General features: G+C 60.8%; 1 protein-coding gene across 1 annotated transcript; it reads right to left on the bottom strand.

Moving 5' to 3' along the window:
- Positions 1-895: 895 nt before the first annotated feature.
- ASPHD2 (aspartate beta-hydroxylase domain containing 2) lies at positions 896-10,308 on the bottom strand. Its single transcript, XM_065033657.1, has 4 exons — positions 10,101-10,308; positions 6,164-7,249; positions 3,544-3,657; positions 896-2,466 (listed from the first exon to the last, which is right to left on the bottom strand). Exons 2-4 carry the CDS (start codon positions 7,047-7,049, stop codon positions 2,357-2,359), a joined length of 1,110 nt encoding a protein of 369 aa, XP_064889729.1. The 5' UTR covers positions 7,050-7,249; positions 10,101-10,308; the 3' UTR covers positions 896-2,356.
- Positions 10,309-10,614: the final 306 nt, after the last annotated feature.

Here is a 10,614-nt window from a genome sequence, read left to right as displayed (position 1 = left end):
TTCCTGGCGCGAGGGTTTGGGGATGGGGTTGGTGCAGGTGGGGTTGGACAGGCAGTGCCGGTTGTTTCCACTGCCCCTGCAAAGCAGCCACTTGTCAGGGTCTGAGCAGATCACTGAAGGTGGAAGTGTTGGTGGCTTTACTGTGACATGGTGACAGCAACAGAGCTGCAAGGCAGCTCCAGACCACATTGCTGCTCCGAAGGAGATGCCGCTGTCTCCTGGCTGGGTGTTTTGGAAGGTGGTGGCATGCTCCATCAGGAAACGCGAACAAGTTGAAGGAAAAGCCTGAGAGGGACAGGAGGGAGTTTTGGCACAGCAGCAAAGCACAAAATAGATGCTTTTGCCTGCTGTCGTGAGGAATCTTCCTCTGCAATCTGCTGTGCCATCTGTCGGCAGTGAACAGCTGGGGTGGCTTCATCCCCTTGTGCTTCTTGAGCTACATCTGGCCACTTAGACCTATTTCTGTCCTTTGACTGTTAGAGGAAAGTTGTCTTGTGGTAGTACAGTGAAGATCTCCAGGCCCTTGAGTTAATGGTTGTGTTGGAGACAGGATGTTTAAAAATCAGTCATTTCAAGTAGAACGTGATGAGGAGCAGCTAGTGCGCTGGCTGGGTCTGGTCTGAGCATGTGAGTGCTGGGAATGAGGGCCGGGGCCTCGTGCTGCGCCATTTCTGGTGTTGCCAGGCTGGCTCTGTGCTTGGGAAATGTCAGGTGCTGGATTTGGGGCAGTTGGGCAGGACAGAAGTGTCACAGGGCTGGCTGTTTTAAAGCATCACGTGTAAATTCAGCTCAGGCCTGTTCCCTCCTCCCTCCCTGCCAGCAGCTGCCTCAGCAGAACCCAACCCCTCTGTGTTGTGCTTGACCCCGGAGCAGTTACACCAGCAGGCAGAGCCCATTCTGTTTTCAGCACAACAGTTTATTGATAATCTTTGCTTATCCACTGTATGGATGTCACCAAACCGTAAGACAGTTGCCGAGCCAGCCTGCTTCCTGCTTCCTTGGGCTCTGGTTCCAGGCAGTCAATGCGTGTAGAAATCATGCACTTCAGATTTTCTGTAACAAGACAGGTGTAAAAAATCTCTTGGATGTATTTGAAATCTCTGCCTTATCTTGCAATCTAATCACTGAAAAATTGGTAAAGAAATCATAGGGCAGGTGGGCTGTGTTCCCTCCCGGGTGCGGGGGCGAGCGGTCCCCAGAGCCATGCTGAGGCCACCGACCCCGGCACAGACGTGTCCCAACCAGAGGTGCAAGGACGGCAGTGAGCACCCACGACATGCTGTGCTTCATCTGTAGCATGTTATAAACCCTACGGTACCTCTGCACCCCAAAACCCCCAAACAAACCCTGGATGCTTGGTGACATCAGGAAAAGTGCATTGGTTGCTGGGTGGGCAGGAGTCCCAGGGGGGAGGGCTCATCCCTTGGGCTGCAGAACGAAACACCTGCTGCCTTGGGAAACCTTTCCTGTGCTGTCAGGTATGTGTGAGGTGCTGCTCTGTATGCTCACTCTGGCTTCAGGAGAGGAGACGCTGGAGCAGCGGAAGGAAGCGTCACCTCCTCCCTTTGCTATGGACAGACAAAAGCCCTGTTCTCCACTCTCAACGTGTCCCTGCCCGGCAGGGGCTTCCCAGCTTGAGCGGTGAAAACCGAAGGTTGCAGACAAAGCCAGGAGGGGATTTAGGCAATTGATAACTCCCTTGGTCAGATTAAAGAGTGGGGCCTGATGTGCACTGTCCCCTCGCCAGGCTGGACATTGGGTTGCTGAGGCAGGAGGGACGGGAACTGTGGGCTGGGGCCCTGCTACGAGGGGGGCAGGAGCCCCTGGGCTGGTGGTGCAGGAGCTCTCTGCAGGCTGAGCGCTGCCTTTGCTGCCTCATCTGCCCTGGGGTGCATCGTGCCTGCTGCAGCCTCTGGTGTCCATCTGTCCATCTGTCTGGGGACAGCAACAGGGGTAGAGGTAGGCTGAGCTCAGCGCTGGGCCGGTTGGCTGGTTTGATGTGTGTGTGCTGTTCTTTTGACAACCACAAGAAGTTTTACATTATTACATTCAGACAAACACCCTTGGTTTAGTTACTCTACTTCTGAACACCGCAAAACACAGTAGCAACATAACACGGACGGGCGTGGTGCTACAGCGAACCATGGGGGGCAGGCGATGCGCTGGCGTGTTGGAAAATAATCCCTGAAGCCAACGATGGGAATAAAGAGATGGGCGTTGATGCAGGTGACAGTTTCCATTTACAGGAGCCCCGAGAGGGAGGACCCCGAGGCTGCATGCCATCGTGGCGGGCGTCCATGCATGGCGGAGCTGAGCCGGCACGGCCGCCCTGGAACCCATGACACCGGCAGCACCGTCACCGTCCCGGGGCGAAGATGAAGTCAAGGGCTTGGCGCTCCGCAGCAGCAACGTTGGGGTGCCACAGGTCCACCATGAACACCACGCGGGGACCCTCCTCTGGGGGACCTGGTGGGAAAATAAGCAGGGGCTGAGGCTGCGCTCCCAGGGCAGAGGCTGGTGCTCGCCCCAATGTGATGGTGATGGGCTCCGCACTGGGAAGCTGTTGCCTGCACCCCAGGCAGCGCCTGCACCCAGCAGCATGGCCAGCCTGCACCTGCCGCAGGGAGGCGTCTGCTCGGTACAACCCCAGTAAACAACATCTGCTCCCTGGGAGCCCAGCACCTCCAGCAGCTGGCAAGGGCACCATCCTCCCTGCCAGGGCTCCAGGGCTGGTGTGGGTGCCCGGAGCCGGCGGTTTCCCGGTGCAGGCAGCAGCGTGATGCTGAGCCTGCCCCTTGTGCAGCTGCATCTCAACTGTGCAGGGAGCTGCTGCTGCGCCATCCCAGCCCCGCGACCTCTCACTGAGATGCCTTCCCAACCCCACAGCAGGGTGGATGTGGGAGCAACAGCTTTTGTTCTCCCACTCTTCACCGCTCTGCTTGATGCTTTTATGCCATCAACAAATGATGAGGGTTAATCCGGGAGAGCTGAAGCTGAACGGCGTCCATCAGTGATGGAGACAGGCAGCAAAACAGGCCAGTGTGAGGCTTTTCTCCCTGCACCAGAGACAAAGGTGCCTCTGGCACATCAGCACTGAGCCGCTGCCTCGTACCGGGACCACCGCAGCCACTGTGCTGCCACCAGCAAGGGCCAGAGGAGGCTGAGGCTGTCAGCATTGGAGCCCACGGAGCTCTGGGGGACCAGGGAAGTGTTTCTGTGCTGGCTGCCGTGGCAGGGAGAGGATTGGGGGCCCCGTGCTGCCCTGGCAGCAGGAACAAGTCCTGGGGCTCCCCGGGGCAAGAAGCATGGGGACCCTCCACTGCCCTGGAGCAGCCAGGAACATTCATGGGGAGTGAGCCCCACCACACCAGCCCCGGTGCCAGCTGAGGGCAGCAGCGGTGTCACCCCGGGGATGCAGCTGCCACCAGCCCTGCAGGTGCCTTAGCAGGAGAAGGGACTGGGCGCAGGTTACGCTGTTCCCCCGGCTCACCCCACGCCCCGGTGCTGTTGTTGGTGTGAGACGAGGCCCCGCGCTGCACTGACCTTCGTGGAACGCCGTGTGCAGGAAGGAGTCGTCGAAGAGCAGGCAGCGGCCCTCAGCCCAGCACTGCGGCTCACCCCCCACCACCAGCTCACAGTTGCTGGGCGTCTTCAGACCTGCAGGCACAGAGAGGAGCACAGGGAGGGTCAGGCAGCGCTGCACTCCCTGGGAGAAGGGAGCAGCCCTGAAATGCATATGGTGAGCTCCACCCGGGCTCCACACTGCTGCCGAGGGGCTGCTTCCCTGCAGAGAGCAGCAGCAGAGGCTGTGCTGAACCCGGCACACGGCAGAGTGCACGTTCAGAACATGCACAGAGCTGGCACTGCATTTGCAGGCAGAACTCAGAGCCTTGTGCATCTCAGCCCCTGCCTGCTCCTCTGCCTGCTCCCTCCTGCCCCTCTTGGCTCCAGCTGCTGCATGGCTGTACCCCAAAGAGCTCAGCATCGTGGGCACCCTCTTTTGTACCTGGAACAGCCACTGGGTCCCCAGAGCCCACAAACACAGACCGAAGGCAGAGCCTGCCTTCTGCTTCCTCCAGCTCTGCTGCAATCCCCCTGCCTGGGCAAGGCTGGGTAGGAGGAGATGCTGCACTGGAACTCGAGCAATGGGCTCAATTCCCAGCTCTGCCACAAGCTCCCCTTTGACCTTGTGTCACTCAGCATCTTCCTTGTCACTTGGTCCCCCACCTGAGATGCTGCCAATTCTCCCCACGAGGCAGCTGCAAGGACAGAAAATCAGGGGAGGGTCACAAAACCTTCATAAAGGAAGAAACTGTGCAGGCCACAAGCAGAAGGACAATCCTAGAGATAAAATGGGTCTTTTCCTGAAACACTAATGCGAGTCAGGCCAATTTGACAAGGGTCGATCCCACCACCCCCTGCATCAGGAATGTCACCCCCCGCAACGCTGGGGACGGTTGCAGGTGGTACAGAGTCAACCTGCCCCGAGGATGCGGCCGTAGCGGAGAAAGGGGTCAGGGCTCACGTGGTTTGCAAAAGGTAACGATGCAGCAAACGAGCAGGAGCAGATCTCACAGTGATGCCAAAACCAAGCAAGCGCAGCAGGGACTCCCAGCTGCCCAGGACAGCCAGGAGCACAAAAAGCTGCTCTGCTTTTCTAACGGGTGGTTCAAAGCCTACAAACCCCAAAGCCATTTCCCTGCAGCACAGCCTCAACTGAAGAAGCTTCAGCTGGAAAGGGGGAGCAGAGCAGCCAGGGGAGGTAGGGAGGAGGTGGCCAGCAATGCGCAGCCTTTTCATCGCACCGGCACCCCAGGGTCATTCCCTCCCCTTGGAGGGCAGAGCCGGTGGCTGTGCTCAGCCCTGTGTGTTCAGCAGAGCAGCAGCAGCGTTAGGGTAAAACCTAGAGAGCGACTTGGCTGCTGTGCTGCTGGCTGCTCTGGCTTTGCAGACCAAGCTGGCCTGGGAGGGCAGGTTGTCTCTTAACCACGCCTGTGCCTTCAGCACAGTGAGGGCTGAGCACCCAGCACCATGGTGGGGACATCAGCAAGTGCCTGAGCAGCTTGTCAGCATGTCCCCAGTGCAGTGCTGTGTCCCAGCTGGGGGGTCAGCAGCTGTGGGGCAGATGGACCTGGGAAACATGGAAGGACAAGGGAATGACCTGCATGGCTCATCTCACCTGGACCTCACCAGCCCCCTCTCCTCTCAGCCCTTGCAAAGGGAGCACATCTCCCTGGAGAGGGAGGAAAGCTGGCAGCCGGGTGCTGGGCTGCCTTGGGCACCAGCGAGGGCAGATCCCAGCCCCCCCAGACCTGGGCATGGAGAGCTTCTGGGATCAGCCCTGAGAACTGATTCCAACTCTAAATAAATGGCCAGTCACTGCCTGAGTGTGTTTACCCGAGAGAAGTTGGCTGAACAAGCGCGTTCGGTGTTTGCCAGCATGGCCCGTGCGGTGCCTCCCCCGGCACGATCTGTGCCGCTTCCAGCGCGGCAGAGCCCCGACCATCTGTGCCGCGGGGGCTCTCCCCATCTCGGCACCCACAGCGCAGGGAGCACCATGCCAGCCAGCCCCGTGCTCACCCGCAAGAGGGGACACCCTGGGACCCCTGATTCGCACCGAAGCACCAGCTTTGTTCACATCTGCCTATGTCAGCACAGAGCACTTGAAACCCCGAGAGAGGGGGAGCTGCCGAGGGGGTGGCACTGGGAAAGAGTTTCGCACTGGAGCAGCACCCACTGGCTACCCCGCATCCCGCGATGGGAAGTAGGGGTGCTGCAGAGACAGGGGTGTTTGGAGATCCCTGTACAAAACCAGCCCCGTATCATGAACCAGCAGGAGCCCACACCTCCAGGTTTGCTCAAGGAGGAGGCAAAACACTCTTGCTGTTGTGCTGGGGACCCCGGGGAGGTTGGGCACCCAGGGGGGACTGAGCACTGGCCTCTCCTGGGGAGGCTGCTGCTGCCAAAGCCCCAAAACTTCCTCATGCCGAAGCGGAGCAGCCGCCTAAGCCAGCCATGGAGCTGCAATTAGTTGCTGAATTGGGCGAGTACAGGGTGCAAGAGGGCTTTTGTGGGCTCCTGCACCCAGGTGTGGCTGCAGCCCCCCAGCACTGCCCGTGGTGGGGACACCCAGCCAGGACGAAACCCCCCGCCAGGCACTTACCCAGGTGGCAGCGGATGCGGATGTTGGTGGGTCCGTAGTGCTCAGCGATGACGGTGCCCGGGCTCAGCACAGAGATGCACGCATTCCCAAATACATTGTTGCCAATGCAGGTGCGGAGGCTCCCGAGCAAGCGGTACGTCCGTGGGCATCTCCGGCAGTTCCTGGGCACGCACATGCCCTGGTTCACCAGGTAGAAGGTGAACCACTCCCCGCTGGGCGTGCTGTTCATTTTCCATCCTTGCGGGAGGCTGCAGTTTGAGAAAGCTTTGTAGAGGGTCTCAAACTCGCACAGGATGGTCTGGAAGTTACGCTCCAGCAACTCCACGTCGTGCTTTTGAGCGTCCCGGGAGAAGTAGGGCATGGTTGGCAAGTCTGGCAAGAAGAAGACTTCTGGTTTCTGGATGGAGGGCCGGCTGTTGAGGTAACGGCCCTGCTCGCGGATGCCCTTGTGGATCCTGCCCATGCCAGACCAGGAGTAGCGCTTGGCGTACTCCTGCAGGTTGTGGTAGAGTTTCTGGTTGAGCCCGTCGTGGTGAGCGCAGCGCACGCACTCGGGCGAGTGGCAGTAGACGAAGCCGTTCTGCACACCGTTGGCCTCGGCGCTCTGCATGAGGGCATTGACGGTGGGGTAGGCACGAGGCTGCTCCCGCCCCACGTGGTAGCAGTACCAGACGAAGAGCAGCAGGAGGCAGGCGACAGCGGCCAGGGCACTGGTGTCGCAGTCCCGGAATGACTGAATGCCAGTGGCGATGAAATCCCGCAGCCCGTCCAGGGACCAGCTCCAGTCCAGCAGCCACTCCAGAGACATGGTGGTGCAGCGGGCGGGGGCTGCGTGCAGGGGGGCCCGGCGGTCAGTCCTGGTGCTCCTCAGGGGCACCCACACCATGCAGCTGGGCCGGGGCGTAGGGCGAAGGGGCTGCCATGGGGACGCGGAGCTGCGGCTCTCCCCTGCGCGCCCAGGAGCTCTGCATCAGCAGCCAGGCTGCCTGGGGGTGCCAGTGCTGCGGGTCAGTGGTGATGTGCCCAGGGAGTCGCTGCCCGTGCTCCTGGGCTGATCATCCTGAAAGGCAGCGCTGGAGGGAGGCTCTGGGGAAAGAAACACAGACACATTAGGGAGGTGGTTTCCCTGCTGGGATCATGTGCCGGAGTACCAGCTTCTCAGCTCCTCGTGGAGGGATGATGGATGAGGAGTCCTCCCTGTCCAGAAGCCAAACACCATCCCATGCTGAGAAAAACCCCACCCCTCCCAACAGCATCTTCCACAACTATCCAAATGGAAGGTGAGGAGGGAGAGCCCAGCACCTCAGCTCTCACTGCCTAAGGAAACTGTCTCCCCTCCTGCTCCTCCCATTTCTCTCCTCCACCACCCCTGCCTTATCACATCTGAAATCTGACTGATAAGGTAGCAGGGCAAAGCTGGGAATAGACACTTAACAGCCCTATCTCGCAGCACATCAGTTTATCCCCTCGATCTACATGTTCTGAAATGACTCTCCCTCCAGAGACTGAACTGACAGCCCTGAGCCTGTGTCTCTGCCCTCGTGGACACAGGAGCTTGGCCAGCCAGGAGAGGGCACAGCAGTGATGGTGGCAGGTTGGGGTTGGCTTGTTTGATCGTGCTGACCAGAGGTTACCAGCTCACACGTCACAAGAGGTGAATGGCTCCCAGCATCACTGCAACACTCCACACACCTGGCCCAAAAAGTAGAGCCTGTCCCCCTCCCTGGGCAGGGGACGATCCTGCGGCTGCTGCCTGTCCCTTCTTCAATGACCCCCGGCAGCTCTGTCCTGCCCCACCATCACAGCTCCTGGGAAGCAGCTTGGTGAAAAGAGAAGATGCTCCAACCCCTCATAACCATGAGTGATGTTTGCTCATCCCAAACTCCATCCCTGGACACCTTGAGCAGCAGGAGCAGTGAAGCAGACTAGGCAACAGGTCAGAAATGGAGGGGAAACCCAAACGAGGTTGGGAAGCATGCTGAGGGCTGCCCTGGCCTGCACCAAGAGGTCGCCATCTGGGAGACATGAAACAAGGATGATACAGGTAAGAGGGAGAGAGATGCTATGGGACCTTACCTGTAAAAGCATTGTAAGGAGTAGGATGAGTTTACTAAGCAGGGAAGCCATCCAAACCCTTCCCAGTCCTTCCTACAGCCTGGTAATGAAGGTGATTTCCCTATTGATTGCAATAGGAATGAGTTTCAGCTGTGGAGCTTTGTCTGGAACCTGACCCTGCAGCTGTGGCCCTTGTGCAGGGCTGGTGACACAAGGTTTGGGCAGTTTTACACCCGAGGGAGGGACATCCATACAGACAGCCTTTCTCCATCCTACTTCCTTGTAGCACATTGCCTGCGTGTCCCTTTCCAGGATCTGCAATCCACGTGGCATGTCACAGCCTCCTGGGAATTTTAAGATAACTTTCCACCTTGCCTGCTGGCTGGCATCCCTCCAGACATGCCAACTTCTCCAGCCCAGGCCTTGGCGCCCAGGGCACAGCCATGGAGCCGGTCCCAGGGTTATTCCCCACAGCCGGCACAATCCCCCACACTCCTCTGTGGTGCTGGAGTGTGGCTGGGAAGGCAGGCACAGCCCCGGCATGATCTGTATTCAGGGTGGCTCTTGCCCTGACAGGCGAGCAGAGAGCTGCTCAGCGCAGCAGCCAGGCGCATCCAGGAGCCGATGGACAAAGCTAGTGCATGGGAGGGGCAGAGTTGGGGGTGCAGCAGACTCGGGGTCCCAGAGCCAGAGTCACTCACACCCGTGCAAGTGTGGCACAGCACAAACATGGCCCCACTGCTGCCCTGTGGCTGGTGCCAGCACCTCAAAGCGGGCAAAATCAGGGGGAAACCATCAGAGCAGTAAGAGATCAAAGCCCATGTGCAGCCTGCAGCCAGAGAGCCTTCGGGCTGCGAGCCCTGGGCTGCACCGGGACACCGGGCAGAGTGTCCCCAGAGATTCAGCCCGGAGCTGCCACCTGCGCTGGCACAAGTAGAGCCACTGCAAACCTGCCCAAAACCACCTTCTGTAGGGGCTGTGCGGGTGGTGGCAGAGCAGGGCCTAAATGCCAGCACTGCTCTTGGCAGATGATGCATGGTCGGGACCCACTGCCAGGCCGGTGGGTGCTGTGACCCTTCCCTGGCTGCACGCAGCACCACAGCCCTGCATGAGACAGGTAGCTGCATAAAGCACCCCCAGCCCAAGATCCAATAAAAGGTTCCTCAGCTAATAATAAGTGTCAGAGCCAGTCCAGAAGAGTGGAAATCGATTCCACAACACACTGAAGTTGTGCAGGACGTGGAGGCGAGCACCGTGCCAGGCAGCAGTGGCGTTACATAATGAAGGCAGAGAGGCTTCGATGCAGCAGAAAGTTGCATGTTGGTGGCTCCGTGGGAGCCCCAGCATCTCCTGGAGCCCAGCTGAGGTGCCCAGGCCGTGGGCCCCGTGGCGGCGAGGACATGTGGTGGTGCTGTCCTCAGCTCAGCGCCGGTGGCGGCACCTTTGGGACCATCGTGAGGAGCCTCCTTTGAATGCAGGAGTGTCGGGGTGAGGCAAGGCACTGGCTGCTACTACAGAGCTGGAGCATGGCCAGGCACCCGGAGGCGCTCACTTCACCCATGCCATTGGCGTGCCACCCTGGTGGTGTCACCCATCTCGCTGGTCTCACCCAGTGTGACAGTGTCACCCCGCGTGGCGGCATCAGCTGGTGTCACCGGTGTGGCTACATCACCCGCTGTGGCTGCAACACCCGTTGTGGCAGCTCTCTCCGCCGTGCTGCTGTCACATCACCCAGCGTGGCAGTGGCACTTGCCGCCTTGCTGTCACCGGCGCGGTCGTGTCGCCGAGCCCCGCTGCCCGGCCGGGCGGGGCCGGGTTGCGCTCCCCGCCGAGGCCACCGCTCCCGCCCCCCCGCGATGTGCTGCGACGCGCCGGTACCGACCTGCTGCCCGCGCCGGGCCGTGCGGGGCCACCCGGGGCCGCCGCTCCGCTCCGCTCCGTTCGCCGCTGCCGCCGCGGACCACAACTCCCAGCAGCCCGGGCAGGAGGGGCCGCACCGCCCCCACCGGGACCGCGCCGGGGCCGCAGCCTGCGGGCCCCGGGCGAGGCACCGCCCGCCCTGCGCAGCGGGCCGGCCCCCGCCCCCGCGCCCGCCCCGCGCCCGCCCCGCCCCGCGCCCCCGCACCCCGCAGCCGGCAGCCGGCAGCCGGCAGCCGGGCGGGAGCGGCGGGGCTGCGGCACCCGGGTGGCGGGCTGGGGACGGAGCGGCCGGGAGACGGGGTTGCTGGTTCCCGAGGGAGCATCCGTCCCGCCGCGGGCACCCCGGGTTGGGGTCACACGGGCCCCGGGACACGTGTGTGGGGCTGCAGAAGCTGGATGCAGGAGGTGCAGAGGCACCGCGGTATGCAAGAGGACGTGCAGGGGACAATGGCTCCAAGGATGCAGGCGCTGCAGAC

The sequence above is a fragment of the Columba livia genome, chromosome 17, assembly GCF_036013475.1.
Source record: "Columba livia isolate bColLiv1 breed racing homer chromosome 17, bColLiv1.pat.W.v2, whole genome shotgun sequence".
Lineage (NCBI taxonomy): Eukaryota > Metazoa > Chordata > Aves > Columbiformes > Columbidae > Columba > Columba livia.
The sequence above is the reverse complement of the archived record's forward strand: the minus strand, read 5'-3'. Positions and strand labels throughout refer to the sequence as shown.